This window comes from Callospermophilus lateralis, chromosome 5 (genome assembly GCF_048772815.1).
Source record: "Callospermophilus lateralis isolate mCalLat2 chromosome 5, mCalLat2.hap1, whole genome shotgun sequence".
Classification (NCBI taxonomy): domain Eukaryota; kingdom Metazoa; phylum Chordata; class Mammalia; order Rodentia; family Sciuridae; genus Callospermophilus; species Callospermophilus lateralis.
This window is the reverse complement of record NC_135309.1, coordinates 84,405,289-84,431,378: the sequence shown is the minus strand read 5'-3', so window position 1 is coordinate 84,431,378 and position 26,090 is coordinate 84,405,289. Positions and strand designations below refer to the sequence as shown.

General features: G+C 32.1%; 1 protein-coding gene and 1 pseudogene across 1 annotated transcript in view; both read right to left on the bottom strand.

The window, feature by feature from the left end:
* The window catches only part of Slco6a1 (solute carrier organic anion transporter family member 6A1), a 121,397-nt gene that overhangs the window by 5,869 nt on the left and 89,438 nt on the right, over positions 1 to 26,090 (bottom strand). The window contains exons 11-13 of the mRNA XM_076857679.2: positions 13,418 to 13,605; positions 4,334 to 4,398; positions 2,245 to 2,382 (exon numbers count right to left, since the gene is read on the bottom strand). Of these exons, the coding sequence (XP_076713794.2) occupies positions 2,245 to 2,382; positions 4,334 to 4,398; positions 13,418 to 13,605 (391 nt within the window). The remainder of the gene's footprint in view (positions 1 to 2,244; positions 2,383 to 4,333; positions 4,399 to 13,417; positions 13,606 to 26,090) is intronic.
* On the bottom strand, positions 19,162 to 19,744 carry LOC143399294 (survival of motor neuron-related-splicing factor 30 pseudogene; annotated as a pseudogene).

Genomic DNA, 26,090 nt, shown 5'->3' with positions numbered 1-26,090 from the left:
TTTCACCATGTGATACTTTCATCATATTTTAACCCAGCAAGAAAGCCCATATCAGGTGCAGCATTCAATTTTGGACTTCTAGCCTCCAAAACTATGAGATATAATTTTTTAATGATTGATCTACTCTCTGGTAGTCTCTTATAAAAATATCATAAACAGACAAAGACACACATAGAATACATTTTTTAAATGTACTGGTTCTGTTAATCCATTTAACATTGCTATTATTAAATGAGACTTGCAATTATAAGTAATAGTTTATTTAGCTGAGAGTTTCAGATGTTAAAGGGCCAACGGTCCCCTTGCCTGTATTATAGGCAAACAGCATCATGGAGGGAGTGTACATGAGAGGGAGAGACTGGAAGTCAAAGTAAGGACAGGCCAATCTCTCTTTAATAACAATACTATTATGAGAATTAATCAAAGTCCCAGGAGAGGTACATGAATTCTAGGGCAGAGACCCTAATGACCTAGTGACCTCCTATGAGGTCACTTTTCTCAAAAGTTCTATCCCTCATCACATTGCCACACTGGGTACCAATTTCCAACACTTTAACCTCTGGGAGACACATTCAAACTATTTTAAAACCGTAAATAATATTACACAAAATTGTCACAGTACATATTCTTTTGGCATTTTCCTGTCTTTTTACCTTCTATCTGCTATAATTATGTACTTTACATTTTGTATCTTCTTTGAATAGGTCCATAGTGGGTTCTCTAGAGTTCATTAACTTTCTCAATTATGTGTTGTGTTTGAAAAGAGTTAACTATATTATGTCTATCATAAAAATTAAAAATCTCAGCAATGTTTTAAGAACACTTAAGAATAATCCCTAGTTTTATTAATTCTGACCAAAGTTAATTTCTACACATTAAATGTCAAGTGTCTTTTTAATTTAATTTTCTTGTTTTACCCAGTATTCAGTATGGGTTAAACTTGCTGGGTAATTGAATTTTAAATTCCAAGGCATTACTCTATACTGTCTATCAAACGTATATTTATTTGTATTAAATATTAGAATCTGTAATTATGTGGCTCTTTGAATTACTGGTCTTATTCAGTAAAAACACAAAACATATAAATACTTTGAAATGTTTATTATATGAAAGTATTTATACATTAAGACATACTTTGATTATTTATTAAAACTTTTGAAATTATGTAGCACAATATCATGATTAAATGACTAAATTAAGATCCAGAATCACACAGTGAATTTTCCAAATACTGACATATGTAGACTTTCCTAACCATGACCAGAGCTTCCACCCACACAACATCCCAGTTCCCTATATTTCTTATTTATTCAAGAAATATTGAATGCTTTCTATGTTCCAAGCATTCTTACTTAATAAACAAAAGACAAAATGTGAAGTTATTTAAATGTGATAACAGTATCTTGATGATCTTTTGTGGTGCAAAATTTTTTTTTGCTCAAATTTATTTAATCATTTACAGTGAAACTGGAAAAGGTTACAAGGTCAAGAAATGTGGTTGCCGATGCCTACACAGGCAGAATTACTTCCTAAATTTAATTTTTACTGATTATAACCCTTTCTTCTGGAATAACTGTGTTAATCACCCTTTTGTTTCTGTGTCAAATACTTAAAGAAAGCAACTTTAAGGAGGAACAGGTTTTTTGGTGCACTCTTTCCAGGATTTCAGTCCATGGTTTATTGGCTACATTGTTTCTGGGTCTATGATGAGGCAGAATATCATGGCAGAAGGGTGTAACAAAACACTTTTTCACTTCATGGAGATTAGAAACAGAGAGATTGGGAGGAAGAGGCCAGGAACAAGATATACTGCCCCAGGGCACACCTACAAGGAACCACTTCCGTCATCTGGGTCACTTCCTGAAGTTTCTACCACTTCCCACTAATGCCATCAAATGATGAACCCATTGATGAGGTCAGAACCCTCATGATCCAATTACTTCCCCAATATTCTTAACATTACTGCATTGGGGACCAAGCCTTCAACACTTAAAACTGTGGGGCGGGGGACATTCCAGATCCAAACCATAAAAATAACATGAAACTATTGTGTATTTAACACACTAATCAAATATTTATATAAATTCTATAGTATTTGTTTCCAAAATATTTTCTATACAATCATATAAGCCTACTTTAATTATCAAACTATTAGTTTGTGGTTTATTATCACTCAGCTATAAACAAACATAAATGTTTAAAACAATTTTATTTTTCTAAGTTTCTATAATATATGTCACTTACATATTCCTACCAGTAGGTAGGCCATTTTTGTCCTGTTATAGACCCAGCAACGTCCTTTGCGTCCACAGTGATTAATATCCCGAAAGGTACAAGAAGTTTCTCCTACCATTTTAAAAATGACTGGTCCAGGAATTGTTCCTATAAAATATTTAATGATTGTTAAGTTCTCCATAAAACACCATTTATCAGTATCATAATAATTTCCTTTAGAATTTCCACACATACCACTATCATCATCATTATCATCATCATCATCATCATCATCATTTTAAATATATCACTTAAATCATCAAAGAATCACTTCTGGTTAGGATTGTTAACTACTGGAAATAATATGAGTTTTCAAAAAATTCTTATCCCTAAATGTACAAATATATTTGTACATTGGAATCTTTTTTTAGAATTTTGGTACATGTTTTTGTTTCAAAGCCATCTCAAAATATTTGTTGGTTTTAACTTGAAAAGTTTAGAATAAAATATTTTGAACAGAGATACCAAATACTGATTTTTGTGAACTCAGTATATCTTCAAAGATATGTAACTGCAAAATTTTGAATGACAGAAAAATGAGTTGGCAGTGTATATCTTTTATCAAGATACTTAGAAAAATAACTAAAAATGAAAACGTTTTGATAAGCTTATGGTAATCCCAGAGTCACATGGCCTGAGATCCTGAAGGACAGCTGTGCTGCCCAAGGGAAACTTTTACATGATTCAGAGACAACAGCTCTTCACCAGCAACACTTTTTCCTTTCATCAAAAAGTGAGTGAGCAGTCACATGCACAGTTTTCCCATAGTCATCAGAATTGTGTTCTCAGAATTAAACATTGGTAATAGTTGATCAACTTTCTTAAGAAATTATTAGGGTGTTGGTGCCTCATGACTCTTGATGTCTGCCAATTTCCCCATCTCAGTCTTTTTATAGTTAGTTGCTCAAAGTGAAAAACCTACATCTACCACATATTATGTTTCACTTCTCATCATCTTTTTCCAATACATCATAAATGTAACACAGATTCCAAACATATCTTGGATATACTGATTTCTTTCTTTAGCCACCAAAACCCCAGATTTTTCCAATTTAATATGATTCTTAAACTTTACCAAAAGCCTCCTTTTTCTTTTCCTCTACATTTTTCTCATAATTATTTCCTATATACCAGCAGAGTTCTTAAAATATACATAAGCTAATATCTATCTTCTGTTTGTTTATATCTACAATATAATCTTTCCAATTCAAAAATACATCAGCCTCACTGACTTCTTTTTGCAGCAGCAATCTGGCCTATGCACTGCTGTTCCCTGTGCTATTTCTTTGGTTACAGATATTTTCTGATCTGTTGGATCATTGTCCAGCATAAAACTCATGTTCTAATTTTTCCATGTTAAAATGCTAATTTGAATCACACCTATTGAACTAAAATTACTTCTCTGCTCCCTATCAGAGCCCAACATACAATTTCTACATTTTTGTATTGCATAATTTGCAGCCTTTAATCCAGTCCAATCTTGTTTCTTTACTCTATGATATTTTTAATGAACTTCTTAAGTCAGGAGTTACAATACAGTCATAATGTGGTTTGAAATATAGATCTTGTTATTTAAGAAAGCCTGAAGAAAGGAGCTCATTACCCCCAGGAAAAAAAAAAAACACAATTTATTCTTGAGAATAAGCAAATCTGTAAAAACAACAGATTCAGTGTCTTTGGTGATGAAAATATTCAAAAGCACTATTCTAGTTTAGTGACTTCCCTAAAGTGCAAGAAATATAAAGTTAATACAAGTATTTTGTATGAGCTCCTCAACCCACTTTTATGAGATGATTAATATACTTTAGATCAAATTTCTCAGATACTCCTCAGATCCAATATAATGGGTGCATGTTTTCTATAAAAGAATTGGCATTACATTAGGTATTCTATCTTTACATTAATTGCCTCCTGAATTTTTTAAAACACCTCTCCTATTCACTTGTTTTGTGTCATTTTAAATTATTTAATTATAATTATAAATACATATAGAAACACATACATATCAAAACTCAAACAACTGGATGTAATAAAAAAAATAGCTGCTTAAAGTCCATACCAAGTAATCTTAAAATGACATACGATATACCCAAGGCCAAAGAATGGAGTTTCCCTGGTACAACCCTGAAAGAAAATAATGAAGATATTATTAGCAATGCATAATGTATGCTAGGTTCAATGTTAATTTCTTTTTCTTGTGTATCAGTTGTACTAAGAATCTATGGCCAGTTGGCAGAATTTGATCTGACACATTAAAGGACTGCAGCTCCTCCCATTTCTCCATTTCTTTCCTGTTGCCAACAAATTCCAAAACTCTTTGTGCTTCACAATGAGAAATAACTTTATGACCAAAATTTTCTGTCTCAGATTCTGTTTGCTTTCGTGAAATAACTAGCTTCCATGCTTTTATGTTATTCATTTGGTCATGTATGTCATTGTCTTAGATTCCTTTCATTTTCTATTTTATTTTCCTATTTATTTATTTAGTGGCACTGGGGACTGAACTCGGGGGTACTCTACCACTGAGCTGCATTTCCAGCTTCTTCTGTATTTTGAGGCAATTTTTTTCACTAATTTGCTGAGGCTGGCCTTGAACTTGCAATCCTCCTTCCTCAGCCTCCACAGTCCCTGGAATGACAAGCTTGGGCTACCATGTCCAGCAGCTATGAGGTTTTTATTGTTTTGGTTTTTTGTTTGTCTGTTTGTCTGATTGGTTCGTTGGTTTGGTTTGTTTTTTGATGGCATTAGGGATTGAACCCCTACTAGGCAAGTGCTCTACCACTATGCTACATCTCCAGTCTTTAGACTCCCTTTATGTGGGCATTTTAAATAAACTCTGCTTACTGTTTGCTTCTTTGTATTAAAATCTGAACAATACAGTAGGATTAATATTTTCATCTGCAATAACTTATTTAAAAAGATGTAGTATATGCATAGTATTTTGTAATACTTCATTGATATGGGTAGAATACAAATGTAATTCTACCCATATCAATTAAGTATAAATATATATTTATATCTCAAATGCTTACTAACAGGAAAATGAAAACAAATTAACCAACTCTTTGCTAATAATTATATTATTACATAAAATTAATACTTTTATTACAAGTACATTGCTTAAAAAGAAGTTATAAAAAGCAAAGTGTGATATTTTAGGACCAAAGTTTAGTATAAAGCTTTTTATATATAGTAGAAGTATTGATTACTTGCTTAACTATAATTCTCTGCATCTTTTATTATATGCAGTTTGGTTAAATATGTAACATGGCAGTGGTTCTCTCTGAAGCATATGTATATCCTCATATAAAGTCAATAAGAAGTACTTATAGTTTGATTTGAGTCCTCAGCATCTTTCTGATACAGAAAATAACGTTTAAATGTTTGGTGATTCCCAGGAGTGTTCAATATCAGTTTAATGAACTTAAAGATGAAAATTATATACATAAACATCAAAATTTTAATGAAACATAACTATGTTATAACATAAAGGTGAATACTTCTTTAAAAACTTTTTTCTAAGTTTTGATACTGTGGTTTAAGAATTTCATGGAGTAAACAGAACATTTGTAGGTACTCTTCAAAGATAAAAGGAAGCTTTCATCATCTCTTATGTGACAGCTACCTTTTTTTTTTTTTAGGCCATTTCTTTCCTGTAAGACATCAATACTAGACATAAGTTTCTGTCTTACACAACATATTGTTCTTCCCCTAGTGCTCCCTATCTTAAGAAGTGGACCATCAGTAGATACTCACTTCACATACACATATCTTGGAAAGGGGTCATTATGGACATGATCCTTTTCCTCATCACCACAATCAGCAATCAAATGTTGTGATTGAAACAAAATAGAAAATATCATTTTTTTTTCATCTATCTCTCCTGTCACCTCTTTCCTCCCTCTCCCCATACCCTCTCTCTTTTGACACTGGGGATTGAACCCAAGGGCACTTAGCCACCAAGCCACATCCCCAGCTCTTTTTTGTATTTTATTTAGAGACAGGGTCTCCTTGAGTTGCTCAGGACCTCATTAAGTTACTAAGGCTGGCTTTGAATTCACGATCCTCTTCAGCCTCTTGAGCCACTGGAATTATGTTTTGAAAAGCAAAACAATGTAAAGAGGGTGTACTGGACAAACTAGGGTTCCTAGACCTATGCCCTCATTTTCCCCCATCTCTATCTCATGTCTTAAAGGCTAACATCTTAATTACCTTTTTGTTTATACCTCCGGTGTTTCTTTATGTGAGTACAAGTAACTAAAACTGCATGTCAGTACTGCCCCTTTCTTCACAGAATTTAACATACTATGTTCACTGCTTTGCATTCTTTTTCATGGAACAATTTACTCTTAAGATTTTTTCCTATGTGAACATAGAGATTCTCCTTAACTCATTTTTTTTTCAGTCATACAATATTGCATTACTCAGAAATGCTCTAATTTATTCAACCAATCTGTTGTTTTTAGTTTTTTCTCAATGTTTAGGTTATCTGTATCATATATCTTTTTATGTAATATGATATTGTATGTGATATAGATAACCATATTGATGAAAATGTATTTGTTTGCAGAATATTTGCAATAAGGATTACAAGAAGTACAATGCTATTTATCAGTAGATGAATAGATTAATAAATTATGCTATATGGTATGATATATATATATATACACACATATATATACACACACATATATAATGTAATTCTATATATATAATATTCTTTTCTGTATATAATATTCTTTATATATCATATATAATATATATATATGAATTCTAGTCAGCAATAAAAAGGATGAAGCTATGGTATTTGCCAGTAAATGGATGGAAATGTAGAATATCATGCTAAGTGAAAAAAGCCAAACTCAGAGGTCAAATGTTTTCTCTCATATGTGGAAACCCAATTAAAATAAAGGAAAGGGGGGAAAAAGTGTAAGATAATATAAAGAACCAATTAAGTATAAATTAATAGGTGAACAAAATGAAGTTAAGTAGAGTACAGGAAGGAGAATAGGAGAAGGGAGGGAATATGGCAGGAAAAAGGCTGGGAGGGGGGCGTTCATGGACTAAAATCAATTTCCATGCATGTGTAAGTTTGTAAGGATGAACCCATCCACTGTGTGTTACTCTAAAGCTCTGAAAAAAAAAAGTTACTCAGATTTTTGAAAAATAGAAGTACAGTCAGTGTTAGCATAAGACTTATGGCATAACACATTGTAATTTTGTTTTTGTAGATAGTCTTTTACAAGGACTGTACCATTTTGTTCTCTCTCAAGGAATATATGAGTATTTGTTTTTATAAACATTCATGCAAATTCTATTATTAAAGTTTTACTCCTATCAACTGGATATATAAGAAAAATAATCACATTATATTTTTAATTTCTATTTCCCCAGAAACTTCTATTATTGGTGTATCTAAGCATATTTTCATATTTTTATTTATATTTTATTTTATACTTTGTTAATTTTAGGTGTTTTATATATTAGAAGGATTAGTCCTTTTTACAGAATATGACTTTAAAATGATAATTTTTGCTCAACTTTTGACTTTTTTTATTTTTTATTTTATGGAATAAAATTTATCGATATTTAGCCTCTTCTAGATTTTGAGTCATGTTTTAAGTTACCTATTTTTAGAGATAAATAGAAATTAACCAGTTTTCTTTGTTTTCTTCTAGCATTTTCTTTTTTCATATTTAAGTCTTTGTTCTTCTATATGATTTTTCAGGGCTATCGCATGAGATCTGGATAAGATTTTCCCCCAAGTCTATTCAATTAGTTTGAAACCTCTTCCCTAACAGTCTTTTTTTCCCCTGCACTTGAGAGGAAATTTATATATAAAATTTCCATGTGATTGGGGATTTATTGCTATACTTACTATCACTTTGTTCCTAAATCTGTACTGTTTTTTAAATTATTAAGGTTTTATGTCATATTTAGTTTATGAGTCTGATCATTATTTTACTTAATGTTACTTTTGTTTTTTCTTAAAAACTTTAGAATCAGATTGAGTAACTTGTAAAGTCTCTTCATATATTCATTGTCAAATTGAAATTACTGATACCTTAAGAAGAATTGAGATAGTTAGAGTGTTCAGTCTTCCTATTTTTTTTTTTATTTGGTATTGGTAATTGAACTGAGGGGCACTCAGCCACTGAGCCATATATCCAGCCCTATTTTTGTATTTTATTTAGAGACAGGCTCTCCCTGAGTTAATCAGCGCCTTGCTGGCTTTGAACTCTTGATCCTCCTGTCTCAGACTCCCGAGCCACTGGGATTACAGTGCCTGGATGAGCTCTAGCCTTCTTATTTGTTCAAGTTCTTTTCTTTCTTTTTTTTTTTTAATTTTTATTTTAAAAGTATGATAGCCACAGGAAGTTATAAAAATGCTGTCTCCATCCAGCTCACCCCTGTGATGACATTTTAATACAATACAATACAATAACACAACATCAAAATCAAGCAACTGACATTGGAAAAATAGTGATAACTAGACCATAGACCTTACTCTATTTTTATTTGTAGCTAATGTAGATTTTTTAATAAATATTTAAATTAAAATTGTGTGTATGCATGCATGTAGTTCTATGTGATTTTCTTCTATGCACAGATGCTTATAATCAGCATCATTAACAAAATATCCGACATCCCATCTCTTCAGTGCTATCTATTTTTGTTTGCAAGTCCCATGCTCCATCCCTAAAGCTCCATTCATGTACTACCCTAGCAACTGTTATTCTCAACTCTGACTCTATAGGGTGCCTTCAAAAGTATTTCCATTTTTTTTCTCATATAGGCTTTGAACATTTCTTGTTAAATTTATTTATAGGTTTTTCTCCTACTTCTTTTCCATTTCCTCCTCCTTCATTTTCTTCTAAAAGAAGACATGAATGGTGTGACTCTACTTTGTGTACAACCAGAGATATGAAAAATTGTGCTAATATGAATTGTATGTATAATATGAATTGTGATACATAACAAATTAGAATAAAAAATTAAAAAGAGCTCTTTTCTTCCATTTTCCTTTTTATCTGATTATTACAAGAAAATTAATAAGTGTATTGATTTATATGCTGTCTTACTGAATTCTTATCTAAATGTATTGGTCATTTTTCTTGTGCAATGTAAAGTGGTAATATTGATCTTCAAAGTTTTACTATTATAACTGAGAAGATAATTATGGAATTCAAATCTCACAAAAATTAAGAGTATTATATTTCATATACATTTTTTTTCAATCAAACCCCCTAGATAGACTGTATCTAAGTATAAACAGAGAATTGGCTTCTGATAAGGCCTTTTAAAGACTTAAACCCAAAGCGCCATCCATTTGTCTGCAAATGGTACAACTTCTTTCCTCTTTATTGTTGAATAATATTTTGTTGTGCATATATTTTTATTTTATTTTTATGGTACTGGGGATTGAACCCAGGGCGTTGTGCATACGAGGCAAAAATACTACCAGTTGAGCTATATCCTCTTATTGTGTATATACACCATATGTTTTATTCATTCATCTGCTGATGTATACCTATGCTGGTTCTTTATTTTGGCAATAGTGACTACTGTGATGTATACAGGTATTTCTTTTGTATGCTGGCTTTATTTCTTTGGGTTATATACCAAAAGTGGTATAGCTGGATCACTTTGCAGTTACATTTTTAATTTTTTGAGGAGCCTCTATAGTAGTTTCCATAGTAGCTGCACTAATTTACATTCTTACCAGTAGTCTATAAGGGTTTCTTTTACTCAATATTGTTAACTGGCATTTATTTTATATATTTTTTAATAATTGTCATTCTGAATGGCATAAGAGGGAATTTCAGAGTAGCTTAGATTTGCAATTCCCTGGTAGCTAAAGCCATTGAACATCTTTTCATATATTTATTGGCCATGTGTATTTAGTCTTTTGAAAAATATCTGTTCAGATCTTTAGTCTACTGATTGATTAGATTAACTTGTTTTTTTGTTGTTGTCAACTAATGTCATCATGTTAAGTGAAAGAAGTCAGATATATAAAGGCAAGTATTGCATGTTTTCTCTCATTTGTGGAAACATAAAAAACAATGACTGAAAAGTAGAAAAGAGACTAACAGATAAGGAAAGGGGAAGGTGCATTTTCAAACAAGGCATGACATATGCATGTACAGGCATGTCAAAAAAACCATTAATCTGTACAACTAATAAATTTATAATTATAATTGAAATTAAAAATAAAAATGAAAAAACCCTAAATCTATCATCAGGGAACTATCCTTATTCTAGCTGCCTGATTAAAATTACATTTAATTTCTTGGAGTTATGTATTGTTTTTGAAACACAAAATACAACATATGATATTTAAAAAATTATTTGTAAATTTTATGAGGCAGAACCAAGAAATAAAATGGAGTCTAAACAATAATGTGGAAAAAATAAATATAAATAAACCTGCAGAATCTTCATAAATTATAAATCTGGCATGTATATCTTAAATTTCTGGGCTTAATATATTCAAAAATTACATGACAAGATAGATAATTTTTATCAGAGAATTAAATTCAGTTAAAAAGCAAGAAGTGAAATTCCATTATGAAAATACCATAACTAGAATTAAGAATTTAATTACTCAACAGGTCAATTTAATACTGAATTAAACATATATGAAGATAGAATTTAACTTACAGAGCATAAATGGTTAATAATCACCATACTGTTCAGCACAACTCTATAGTAGTACATTGTATGAAGATGCCAAAATTTATTCATTAATTGTACAGTTAGTATTGTTTCCAAATAAGGACTATTATGACTAGTATAGCAACAAATCCTCTGCTTCTTCAAATCTGTCCTACTTCAAAAGAACTTCTACTGCCAATCCTATGTTTCTGAGCTCTCATTACACGTTTTTGCTTTTGAAGCTTATGCATTCGTTCAGTTTATATTGCTGGCACTTTTTGCTTGCCAGGCCTGGGCCTCCTAGGAACTCTTCAAGCTTCCCTCTTATTGTTGATCCAGAGAGACTCTGCCTTTACTTATCTACCTAGGTCTGACTCTGATTCCTGAACATTCATCTCAATGTGTGTCCCTCTGTTTCTGAGCAGAAATATGTGCCAGACAAATCTGAGATCTGTCAATTTAGAGGTCCTCTCCACATTTCCTATTCTTCATAAAAATTTTTGTGAATCCACAAGCTGACTTTCAGTCCCGCTTCAACTTTAGCAACACTTAAACATAATTTCAACTTTACTATTTTTTTGTTTATCTCATAGCTGTATTGGAATTATAGTGTGTGTTTATGTGTTATTTTCCTTATTGTGCTGCCTGATTTTCAAGGGAAGTGAGAAGATTCAGAACTGAGCCTATGGAATATTATGATCATTTCTTTCATCTTACTGCTGAGAACAATTGCTTGGATATTTCACATCAACTTTAAATAAGGTATATTCAACACTGCAATAATCACCTTCAATCTAAGTTTTCTATTCTCCTTGACTTTACAATCTTAATGAATGGAGTAATCGTTCATTCAGTTCTCTAAACTTGAAGTCTAAATATGTTCATCTATTTCTGTACATTCCATACTTGGCACATCAAATTAATAACACTCATTATTTTATTTATTATTTTTTTTGGTTCTGAAAAAATGGTTTTTATTGTTGTTTTACAATGTACCATGAACATCTCTTCCATGCACATGGGTGAAAATCCTCTACTAAAAGTATTATAGTTAGGTCAAAAGTGTGCTGGTAACAAAGGTGACACCTAAAAGTAAATATCACCATAAGGTTAAAGCACATAGCCCTGCAAATGCTTGCCAGGGAAAGCAGGGTTGGGAAGATTCCCATCAGAGAAATCATAATTAAACATCTAGAACATCTTCTAAATCCTTCTGGCTTCCACTTCTGCGCCCCTCACTCCCCTGATACTCATGCTCATCATTTTAACCAAACTAGATAATTCCCAAATATGTTCTAAATCTATCTCTAAATAATACTACTAAATTCTAATTACTTTTCTTTCTTTAAATTTTGTGTTTGTTCTTTTTAGTTCTAATTTCTTTTTCTCCATTTCTCTGCTCAGCTCCATCTTCCACATTATCCACACTATGTATCACATCTAAGACACACATTTGATTATTTATACCCTTGAGGTTTACTATTTTCAGTGGCTCCCAGCTATGTGCATAGGATAACACCATTCACAATAAGATTACATAAATGGTTTCCCATGACCAGCCCTTAAAAGGCTCAGACGTTTTTGTTTCCCATCATGCTATTCCTGTCTTAACAAACTCCTTGCCACATTTCATACATTTTTGCCTCTACTTTTTCTGCTCATTTTCCCTGTGAAGTTCTTGTCCCGTGTGCTTACACTATAAAAAAATCACTTATGTTCTGAACCAAGTACAAGTCATACTCTATACTATTTCCCAATGATCCCAGATAGAAACTATTACTTTCCACACTTTGTTACCTGATCAACCTATACAGGTACTTTATGACTCAAAGGTTCCTGTTAACCTCTTGAAAACAATAATTAAAAAATAATGCCTAATTATTCTGTGATTAGGATAAAAATGAGTATTAAATGGGTATCATATATATGGGAAGAAAACATGGAGAACAAATGTTGGTTGTATTTAGAATAATATATTTATGTATGGAAATTTTAAAAGTTATGTTCCTTTATTGATGACACAGATATTTTCTCATAATTTAATTGGCTAAAATAGAATTAGTCAATAAATAATTATAACCAACAAATTAACTTTAAACTCACAACTGTGTTACAATTAAGAATTTTCTGATTTATTAATTTTCCATGGGTTAGATTAAGTATAATTCTATTGGATTGTTTATTCAAGGTTTTTTTTTTGTACCCAATGCATAAAAACCTAAAATTTTACATATTTAAGGAGTACTATTTCAATACATGTATACTCTTAATTTTAGGTAAAAATTAAACTAAATGTTACATTTGTATATTTTATGCAAATAAATTAAAAGAATTAAACATATACATAAATTTTGACAATGTAACAATTTCTCCTCTGTTATCATACAATACAGAGAAAATAATTTACTATAATAATCTGAAATATTTCTAAATTCATATTTCTTATGTATTATATTAAAGATAATTGCAAATACTATATACATACCGGAAGATGATTAGCGTAAGTGGCACATCAGAAAAACTAGCAAAAACAGATGCAGAAAAAACCAAAGCGAAAAACACAGGTAATGTATGACACTTGGTGTCACATTTCCCAGGCCTGGCATCAATAAAATCACCTTCTACATCTGGAGTTGTTAATCCCGCTTTAATGCAAGAACAATTGTAGTACGTCTATGAATATTAAAGATTAAAAACAATGTTTCAGGAATATAGTCATAAAATAAACTTTTGTTATTGAAATAAAAATTGCATCAATAAATGTAGGGCTACTGCAGTTTTACTAATAAATGTCTTACGTTAAATTTGCATTCCTTATTTCGAAACAAAACACTAAGGATAAATCCAAGGTCTTTTACCTAATGAATTATTGTCTTTGTGTGTGTTTGTATGGTTATAGTCACTTAGGAAAAGTTTAGCCAGTTTAAGAAATTTTATCCAAAATACTTAAGGTAATTAAAGATATGGTAATGAATAAAATTAAATTTTAACTGGGATATGAAATGTGGTTAGTTACCCAACAATAAAAATTTTAGAACTATGTTTAAAAGATAACATTTGTCTTTGTATGCAATGATGTCAGGGCTTTTATTTATTAGACACAGTGCATACAGTGACTGAGGTCCAAAAGACTTCCAGGACCAAATAAAAATATTTTAATGTTTGTTTCTTTTAAAAGCAAAGAAAAAATTTGAATATGAGTATGTTAATAAGAAAAGTAATTAATAATAAACCAAAAATAGATCACATGTTATATACCAACACATTTGTAAAAAAAAAAAAAAAAAACTTTTTGTAAGTGAAGAAATGGGAGCACAAAAACAAACATATCCAGGGCCAAACAAAGTCATAATGTGGCACTGAATAAGGAACCAATGAAAATATAAATTTTTGATATTTCAAGGTTAATAATTCATGGACGGTAAGTAAGTCATGTTTTCTAAGACCTAATGGAGATCAGAGATGACAGATATAAGCATTTTATCAATCCACTAAATATATTCTAAGTTACAAAATAATAAGAAAAATAGCAAATTTAATAAATAGATGGTACTAAGTTACTATTGAAAGAATAAGATGAATTAAAGATGATTTCAGTCCAAATGATGCATAAAATTTTAGTATGAAAATTATATCAGTATTGTGGAGGAAGCTGTTAAGATATTGCTTTTTTTAAAATTAGAACATTATAATTATACAAAGTATTTGGATTCATTTTGAAAATATCATACATGTAAAGAGTCTGATTTTAATTCCCATCTTCCCCTTTTCCTTCTTCCCTCCTCCCCATATTCTTCTTTCTATCCTCTACTGATCTTCCTTTCACTCCCTCATTTATTTATTTTTGATTGGCATTTACTACATATGCTTAAAGGTGAAAATTCCTTTTGTATAATTATATATGTATACCACACGATTTTGGTAAATTCATTCCAGTTTTCTTTCCCTTTCCCTTCCTTCCTTCCTCCTTCATTTTCCTTCTATTGCAATGATCTCCTTTTCTTATGACCTTCTTTCCTTTATTTTGCTCTAGCTTCCACATTCACTCTTGAATTTCTTGGTCTGGCTTACTTCACTTAGCATGATTTTTTTAAAATTTCTATCCATTGATAGGCAAATACCATTATTTCATTCACTTTATGGCTGACTAAAACTCCATTGTGGATATATGCCACATTTTCTTGTTCCATTCATCTATTGATAGGTCTCCAGGTTGATTCCATAATTTGGCTATTGTGAACTGTGCTGCTATTAAGCACTTAAGTGGCTATAGCTATACCATGCTGATTTTGGTTCCTTCAGATAAAAACTGAGGAGTGGGACAATTGACTCATATGGTGATTCCATTCCTAGTTTTTTTGAGAAATCACCACATTGCTTTCCATAATGGTTGTATTAATCTGATCCTAATACCATGCTGTTTTTGTTATTAGAATTCTGTAGTATAGGGCTGGGGATGTGGCTCAAGCAGTAGCGTGCTCACCTGGCATGTGCAGGGGCTGGGTTCGATCCTCAGCACTACATAAAAATAAAATAAAGATGTTGTGTCCACTGAAAACTAAAAAATAAATATTAAAAAATCTCTCTCTCTCTCTCTCTCTCTCTCTCTCTCTTTAAAAAAATAATTCTGTAGTATTAATTTGAGATCATGTACTGTGGTGCCTCCTACATCACTTTTCTTGTTCAGAATTGCTTAGTCTATTTTAAGTCTCTTATTCTTCCACCTGCATTTAAGGACTGTTTTTCTTTTCTAGTTACAGTAAGGATGTCATTGAAATTTTTATGGAGATCGCATTAAATGTGTTTATATCTTTTGTTAGTATGACGATTTTAATGATATTAATTCTGTTTATCCAGGAATGTGGGAGTCCTTTCAATCTTCTGAAGTCTTTAATTTCTTTCTTCAGTTTTCTACATATTTTTTTAATGGACCTTTATTTATTTATTTATATGTGGTGCTGAGAATCGAAACCAGGGCCTCACACATGCCAGGCAAGTTTTCTATATTTTTAAATGTAGAGATTTTTCATCTCTGTGGTTATATTAATTCCCAAATGTTTCTCTTTTTTTCTGAAGTTATTATAAAAAGGGTAGTTTTCTTGATTTCTTTTTCAGATGAATCACTGTTAGAGTACTGGAAAGCTATTGTTGAGTGTTTATTGTGTATCCTGCTACTTTGCTAGATGCATTTATCAGCTCTAGAAGTCATCTGGTGGAATTTTTTGGGTCTTCTGAATATAGAATGATATCATCAGCAAACAATTACTGGACGTTTTAAATCAGCTTTTTGTTGCTGTGACCAAAATGACAAACAAGAACAACTTAGAGAACAAAGTTATTTTGGCTCATGATTTCACAGATTTAGTCTATGATCAGGCATCTCGACAGCTCTGGGCCTGAGCTGAGGCAGAGCATATGGAGGAAAGGGTTGGCAGAGGAAAGCAGCTCAAGACATGTCAACCAGGAAGGAGTGTGTGTGTGTGTGTGTGTGTGTGTGTGTGTGTGTATGTGTGTGTGTAGATTGAAACAGATATCTCTTCTCAACAAAGACAAAATGTAAGTCCCAAAGGCATACCCACAGTGACTGACTTCCTCCAGTCACACCCTATCTTCCTACAGTTACCAACCAGTTAATACATATCAGTGGATTAATTCATAGATTAGGCTATACCCCTTATAATCTAATAATTTCACCTCTGAACATTCTTACATTGCATCACACATATGCTTTTTGGGGAAACCATATATCTGAAACACAATATTCTACTATGGCCCATCAAGTTCAAGGTCATGCCTATATCACAAGTTAAGATATGTTTAATCCATTTTCAAGAGTTCCCATAGTCTCAATGGTTCCAGCATTGCCACAAAGTTTAAAATAGCAATGTATCTGAGACTCAAGGTAAACTCTTAACTGCGAGAATAAAGATCAAAAGGAATAATATATATATTTCCAAGATACAATAACACAGAATAGACACTTCCATTCCATAAGGGAGAAATAGGGGCATAAAAAGAAGAAATGGAAGTGTGTGAATATGTGAAAAAAAGTTGAAGCTGCATTGGAGATCTCTCAAGGTTGAGATGCCAGTACCATGGAACACCTGCAAAGGAAAACTGCATGAATTGAGAAGAAACAAGGCAAAAGAGAGGCCATATGTGATGTAACATTCAAAGGCCATAGAGGTGGAGTGATTCAAGCACAATGGGGAGAATATCAAAACGCCAGGCACGCTGATGCTGGATGTAAACTATATAACTTGTTTATCTAGCTGGATTTCAGTCTTTATTTGGTCCCATTTCTTCTTTTTATGCTTATAGCAGCTCAATTCACAATAGCTAAACTATTGAACCAGCCTAGGTGCCCTTCAATATATTAATGGATAAAGAAAATATACACATGGAATATTATCAGCCTAAAGAAGAATGAAAGTATGGCATTTGCTGGTATACGAATAGAGCTGGAGAATATTATGCTAAGTGAAATAAGCCAAACCCCCTAAAACCAAAAGCCAAATGTTTTTTTCTGTTATGTGGATGCTAATTCACAATAAGGGGGGCGGGTGGGAGGCAGCTAGGGAAGAATAGAGATTCTTTAGATTAGACAGAGGGGAATGAAAGAAGGGGAGGAAGGATAATAGAATTAATTGGACATTATTATGCTATGTTGCATGTATGATTACACCACTGGTGTAACTCTACATCATGTACAATCAGAAGAATGAGAAGTTATACTGCATTTATGTAGGATATGTCAAAATGCATTCTACTCTTATGTATAACTAATCAGAACAAATCAAAAAATTTTGGTCTTTTATTCTTAAGGATGAGAAGCCATTAAAGGGATGTGAATATAAATGACATATTTTAAAGCATCACTCTGGTCACTATGAAATACACAATGAAGGAACCATGAAGACAAGGATAAAAACTGACAAATCATTAATAAGCAATTGGAATAAGGTACAACACAATAGTTCTCAGGTCTAGGATAATGTAAGATAAAATAATAATTGTCAGACACATCATTTAGTTAGAAAATGAATTTGAAAGGAATTACCAACAGGTTTTAGAGTGGGAATTGTAACCAAAAGGAGGCAATCATGCAGTGAGGGCCTCCCTGAGATAAACTCTGTCAGTCCAGGGAGGCGCCAGTCCACAGCTCAGGGAGGGAACCAAGAAAACATAATAACATAAATGAGCATAAGATAATTAGTCTTTTTCTAACTTGCACCCCAAAGCACCATCTTCCATTAACAGAAAGATCCTTTTGTATGCATGTATTTGGCTTTAAATCAGATCAGTATAACTGTAATGATTATTTATGCCAAAAAATGATCTAGTTAATAAAAATTACAGACTCAAGTTAGTTATAGGATCATAATCTGCAGAGAAATTATGGTCAGATTCATGCACAAAAAATTCTTAATGATAATATATTTAGTATTCCTATTCATTAATTTTGCCTTGTTTTATTTTTTTTACAAAAAAATAGTATTAACACCATGTATAGAATCATGTACCCCCATATAAACGTTACACATCCAAAAATGTTATCATTAATGCATAAGTGAAAAACCAACAAAGTGAATACCCAAGCAAACATGACCAAAAAACACCAAACCAAAAGCACTTTAGAAAGGTAGCTCATCCTATATATTAAACTATCTCAATGAAGAAAACTGAAAATAAAAGGCCTAGTAAACAAGTTATTTAAGGAAAAAACAATTTTGTCATTTACAAATTAGCCTATATTTAGGTTTGTCTGGATAATGGCTAAATTTTATAGTTGAAGATGAGGGGGGAAAACTATATAAGTTCTCTTGAATAGGCTGGTGTTTTGTTTTAATACTCCAGTGAATTGCTGGAGTACATGTCAAGAACAAAGCATCTGAAAATTCCAAACTATAATTTACAGAATATTCATACCATCAGTTAAGTGATGACCTGATATTAGGAAGATCAACAATCAAATATAGCTGCTGATTTAAGCAGCATCTACCCAGAAATGTGCTTTTTTTCAATGAAATCTGAGGGAACTGATTTTAAAAATGAAAAATTAAAAATGAATAGCAGTTATCAAATGCAATTGTTTCACATTTCGTTCCATTGAAGTCAAACAGTAACAACAATACCATCTTCCTTACTCATCTAACAAATCATTTATCTTTAGAAAAATATAAACAGTCAATGTGAAGCCCAACAGGGATGAAATCCAACAATCTCTGATTATTGAGGTATCAAATGCTTGCAGTTGTATTTACAGGAATCCTGCTATTGTGTCACAGATTATCAGCAATTCTAAAAGTTCCTATTCCAATTTAACTGGTTAAACTCTCAGGTGAAGCAAAATGACTTCTCTTTATCTATCTGTTTTTGAATAGGCATGGTCGTTGAATTGTTAACATTTCACTTCTTGGTCCTCTCTTTCCTACACATGTTCTCTCTATTCTTCTGCAGGCTTCAGTTTCCACAGTGAAATCACTCCAACTTTGCTCTAAACAGCAAAGGTGATTGCAATGGTGCCGTTTTCTTCCTTTGTCTCTTCCTAACACTGTCCATATTCACTCCAGATTGCCACACACTTGTCTCTGTATCCTACTTTTCATAAATGAGTTGGCTGAGCAGAAGCAAAACTGTCTGAAATTCCAGAGTTTTTGAAGACTACATTAACAGGAGGTACTTAGTTAATTTCATAATTTCTTGTAAGTTTGTTTTCAATTTTAGCAAATTTCATTTCCAGGTAATTCTGCTTCTACTTACTGAACTTGAGCTTGTAGTATGCCAGTTGCTTTGCTAGATTCTCTGACATGTAGGGTGTGCAATGGGAAAGGGTTGAGGCAAATGAACTCAGTGGCAGTGTGGATGCACGGGCAGCAGCTGTAGAAAAAAATCTCCTCAACAACAGAAAGGTGACCCAGTCTTACAGAGAAAAATTCTACTGGCCATATGATTAGTCTTAATGGTCTCAAAGAAATAAAGCCACCATTTACGAAAATTCAAAGAAATACATGCCATATTTTTATTAAAAAGCCACTGAAATGAAATAGTAAAATATATCTAATTGAAATAAATAGTAAAAATTGAAATAGTAAATTATATCTAACTCTAACAATAAAAAGGAAGACAGATCTAAATCCAACCATATCAGCTATTATATTAAATGTTATTAGTCTAAAAACTACACATAAAAGACAGATGAATAGCAATGGAGATAAAAGCAAAACCATACCACATGCTGGCTATAGAAAACACATTAAATATAAAGGAAGAAATAAAGAATAGAAATAAGATATACCATGGAAGCAGTTATCAAAGGAAAAGTAAACTATATCCCATCATATGAAATAGACTTGAAGACACAGAACAGTATTACCAGAAATTGAAAGGAATACTCTACAAAGACAAAAGAAATAACCCCATAAGAAGATAGAACAATTATCAATGTGGATGCAAATAGCAGAATCTCAAATACATGAAGCAAAAGCAAAGAAATAGAAAATTATGCAATTATATTAGGCAACTTTTTTTCACATGCAATGTTTATCATTTCATATAATATTATGAGCAAATCAAAGTGACAAGAAAACTGGCTTAAAATTATAAGTAAAAAAATTAAGTAGACTCTTAAATGACATAGTTAGTGAATTTAATATCAAGAAAACAGTAATGATCAATATGTTTCAGAAAACACAAGGATAATAAAATAGCTTAAAGTATGTAGAATTTAACCAGAGGTTTATAGGCTATAAAAATATAAATGCTAGAATTAGAAAATAGAAGTGAAATTAAAATCTCAAAAAATAGGTTTAATGACAAAGGGAACACTGAATAATGGCAGATTAGTAGCTGGAAAATCGATCAGTGGAAAATATCTATATTTCAACAACTTAAACACATAAAAAGAGATGGAAAACAGAAAGTATCTAAATAATTGGAGATAACTCTTTTTAGTCTGTGTTAGGCAAAATTCTAAAGATGGAACAAAGATACTCTCCCTCTATTGTGCATAGCTGCATAATCGCAAGGTCTGTGAACTGATTGATAGACTTTGCTCCCTTACTAAGTTATATGGCATAGTTGATTTAAAGAAAGATAAATTGTCTTGGGTAACCTGAGTAAGTGAGCCTGAAAATGAACAAAGTTCTTCCTGAAGTGAAACATTCAAAGTATACCACATAAGGGAAATTGTTTGTGGCTGAACTTGGTGACAGAGGCAGTCATTTGCTAAAAAATGTGAGTAGCTTGTAAAAACGAAGACTGTACCCCAGCAGACAACTAGCAAGGAAACACAGACTTCATTTTTTCGCAACCAACAGGAACTGGATTTGGCAATAATCTGGATGAATTTAGATGTAAATTATTTGCCAGAGCTTCCAGAAAGAACATAGTCTGAGTAACACCTGGTTTCTGTCTGTGAGACTCTGGGCGAAGGACTCAGTAATGCTAGGTCTGAACTTCTGACGTTAGAAATGTGAGCTAATAACTGGGTGTTATTTAAACCCACCAAGGCACTGGTAATTTGTTATGTATTTATTAATAGTAAACTAATAAATGGTCCCAAAAAGAACAGGAGAGAGAAAGAGAGAAGAAGCTAATAGCTGAGAATTTTCCAACTGATAGACATTAATCACACACTTAAAGATATTTCATGAAACCCAAGTAATATAAATAAAATGAAAACCACAACCAGGCCCACCAAAGTAAAGCTGCTGAAAACAACAAATGAAGAGAAAAATCTTAAAAGCAGCCAGAGACTGAAGACAATATACTGCTTTGGGGGAAATAATTACTACTCTAGAACTCCATACCCAGTGAAGTTTTCAGAAATCAAGGTAAAATAAAATTCTTCAGGCAGAAAGAAGTATTTCTAAACAAAAGTATGGAAATGTGAGATAAAGGGCAAATATAAGTGAATATTGACTGCTGGAAGGAACAATTGACAATAGCATGCATCGTTTAAAATATGTGAAAAAAATATGACAAAACAACACAAAGATAGGAGGTGAGTAAATTAAATCCAATATTCTATGGATGTTTCAACGTAAAGAGATCTGAAGGCTTGTTTCTTATCATCCTTAATGATTTGAATGAGACTAATTTCCCCTCCATGGAAAATGAGTAAGGTGCCCCTTGGACTACAAAAGCCTGTGACAGAAGCTCCCAACCCTGCTATTTTATAATGAAAGTGCTGAAAAGAACCAGAGCCAGTGAGATCATAAAGAAAAGCCCAATGTATCACAAAATCTATATGAGGAAACTTGAGGATTTTGGGAAGCATGCAGTAAATGTGGGTTTCAGAGAGGCAAAACTTCCCAGGAATATTATCATACTAATATCAGATATCTATTTTCAGTTTCAATAAAGCTACAATTTTCTACAGAAACTTTAAAATCTTCAGAGTCACAATATTTCCTACTGCTCTTCCTGCAAACTTCTGCAAAATTTTAAATGAAGAGTATCCAATTCTAGCATTTTAGCCTTGCTCATATATTGAATATGAATATTCACAGAATGATTTCAAAGCTGACATATTTTATTTCAGAAAACATTTTTCAGAAGGAATTCCACTACTGTCATATCAGTACTTGATTATTTTAAGTATATTGTATTTCTTTTAATTTTCATTTTGTTGACATTACTTTTTGTGGTGTCAACTTTTTCCCATTTGAGATTAATGATAATTCTACCTGTTAATGAATTCTATTCATACCTCATGTTAATAATCATAGAGTCCATTATTGTCAGTTTTACTTCAGAGCTCTTTTTCTATCAAATATCATTGTCACATGGTACAGTGACACACACCTGTAATCCCAGTGGCTTGGGAGGTTGAGGCTGGAGGATCTTGAGTTCAAAGCCAGCCTCAGCAATTTAGCAAGGCCCTAAGTAATTAAGTGAGACCGTGACTCTAAATAAGATACAAAATAGGGCTGAGGATGTGGTTCTGTGGTACAGTCATATGAAAATCTGACTGTGGCTCAGTGGTACAGTCATATGGAAGTTCCTCAAAAAACTAAAAATGGAGCTCTTATATGATCTGGCTATACCACTCTTTAGTATCCATTCAAAAGATTGAAAGACAACATACTTTAGAGGTACATGCATCCCCATGTTTATAGCAGCACATTTCACAATGGCCTAAGTTACGGAATAAGCCTAGATGTCTGTCATCAGATGAATGGATAAAGAAAATATTGTATATACACACAATGTAATTTTATGTAGTTATAAAGAAGAATGAAATAAAGTCTTTTGGGGAAAATGAAGGCAACTGAAAAGCATTATATTATATCTAGACAATATAAAGAACTAAAAATACTCAACATCAGGAAGAAAATAACACATTCCATTAATAAAATATTAAGAACAAAAATTAAAACTTTCAGAAATTATACAGGACACCAGAGTGTTTTGGTTTGTTTGTTTGTTTTTGTTTTTTTGGTACCAGAGATTGAACACCAACAGTGTATTAAGGTTTCCTTTCCTCCATATCCTTAACAGCAATTATTGTTACTTGTATTTTTATTGATCACCCTTCTGACTGGAGTGAGATGGAATCCCAATGTAGTTTTAACTTCATTTCCCTGATGGTTAAATGTTTGAATAGATTTACATATATTAGAAGGCCATTTGTACTTTTTGTTTTGAGAAGGATCTGTTTAGTTCAATTGCCCATTAATGGAATGGGTTTTTTCTTTCTGTTGTTGAGTATTTTTAGTTCTTTATATAGTCTAGATATCTTGCATCAGAAAAGTAGTAGTATACAAAGATTTTCTCCCATTCTGTGGGTTCTCTTTTCATGCTTTTAATTGTTTCCTTTGCTGTTCAGAAGCTTTTTTTAGTTTGATACCATTCTATTTGAGTCTTTGTATTAATTTCCTGAGTTTTAGGAGTCCCAGGGAGAAAGTCATTACTTACCCCAATAGGTTGGAACTTTCCCCTGTATTCTGTTCTAGAAGTTGCTCATGTTCTGGTCTTATTCCTAGCTATTTAAACATTTTCAGTTGACTTTTGTGCAGTTTGAGAGATATGGATTATGTTTCAATTGTTTGCATGTGGATATCCAGTTTCCCCAGCACCATCTAAAAGACTGTCTTTTCTTTAATGTTTTGGGCACCTTTGTCAAGAATCAGATAAATGTAGCTGTGTAGGTTTGTTTCTACGTCTCCCATTCTCCTCCATTGCTCGGTGTGTCTATTTTGATGCCAGTATCAAGCTGTTTTTATTACTGTAATTATCAATTTAAAACTTGAAATCAATATTGTAATGCCTCTAGCTTTATTGTTTTTCCCTCATAATTGCTTTGGCAATGTTGGATCTTTTGTTCTTCCATATGAATTAGGATTTTTTTTCTTAGTTTGGGGAAGATTATCACTGGAATTTTGATGGGATTACCTGGAATCTGTAGCTATTTTTCTTTGTATGTCTGTTTTGACAAAATTAATTTTTCATAGTCATAAACATTGAAGGTGTTTTCAATTTTTTTTGTGTTTGATTTGTTTCCTCAGTTTTCTGTAATTTTCATTGATGAAGGCTTTCATGTTTTTGGTTAGTCTTATTCTTAAGCATGTTCTTTTTAAAAAAAATGTGTTAGTGCACAATATTGGGTTCATTTGACATAGTTAAAAGAGCAATATAATTGGCTCCAACACAGTCTCTCATACTACCTCTTTCCCAACCATCCTCCCTCCCCCTGTTCCCTTTCCTGTTCTTCTACTGGTCTTTCTTCTATTTATTTATAGTTTTTCTTTTTCATTAGTGCATTGTAGATATACATAAAGGTGAAATTCACTGTGAATTCATATATGTACATAGGATAGTTTGGTCAGTCTCATTCTACCATTCTTCCCTTCCCTTATGACTCCTCTCTCCCTCTCATAACCTCTTCCTCTACTTCACTGATTTCTTTCCTATTTTCATGTGATGTTCTTTCCCTTTATTTCCTCCTATTTTGGTTTAACTTCTGCATATGAGAGAAAACATTCAACTCTTAATCTTCTAGGCCTGGCTCATTTCATTTAGCAAGATGTTTTCCAGCTGCATCCATTTGCCACAAAACACCATAATTTCATTCCTCTTATTGGCTAAGTAAAACTCCACTATGTATATATACCACATTTTATTTATCCATTCATCTTTTTTATACTTTTATTTTATTTGTTTTTATGTGGTGCCGCAGATCGAACCCAGTGCCTTATGTGTGCCAGGCAAGCACTCTACCACTGAGTTACACCCCCAGCCCCTCTATTCATCTTTGATGGGCACCTAGGTTGGTTCCATAGGTTAGGTTTTTTTTTAATGAAAAATATGTTTGTATTGTTTAAATGTCTTTAAAATAATGGCACATTTGAATAAAATGTTAACAATATAAAATTTAATACGTGAAGTAGTAAATTGTATGAGATAAGAACAAAGACTAAGAAATATACATAAAGAGAAGAGTTCTTAGATTCTTTTTCATGCTCTTTTTCTTTTTTTAAATTTATGAACATGGGAAAGTTATGAAGTAGGCTATTGTGAATTGCATTACTATTCAAAATGGTTGCATCTCTAATATGCAATGGTTCCATCCCTATAGAATACAAGATAAAACTAATTCCAAAATCAGTGGAAAACAGGAAATAATTAAAATCAGAGCCAAAATTAATGAATCTGAAAATTTAACAAAAGGATCAATGCAGCAAAGAATTGGTGCCTTAAAAAAAAAAAAAGATAAGCAAGATTGATAAACATTTAGCCAAACTAATCAAAAGAAAATGAGAGAAAACCCAAATTAACAAAAAATAGTATCACCATAGACACTACTGAAATTCAGTGGATCATAAAAATCTATCTGAAAATTTATACTCCAGTAAACAAGACACTCAGGGATAATTACAGATACCTAGAGACATATGACCTAATTAAATCATGAGAATATAGAAAACATAAAGAGCAATGAAATTGAAGCAGCTATTAAAAGTCTCCAAACAATAAAAAGCCCAGGACCAGATGGATTCTCAGTTGAGTTCTACCAGAACTTTAACAAAGAACCAATGTCAATCCTTCTCAAATTACTCCATGAAATAGAAAAGAAGAGAATACTGCCAAATTCATTGTCCGAAAACATTATCACCCTGATATCAAAACGAGACAAAGACACATGAAGGAAAGAC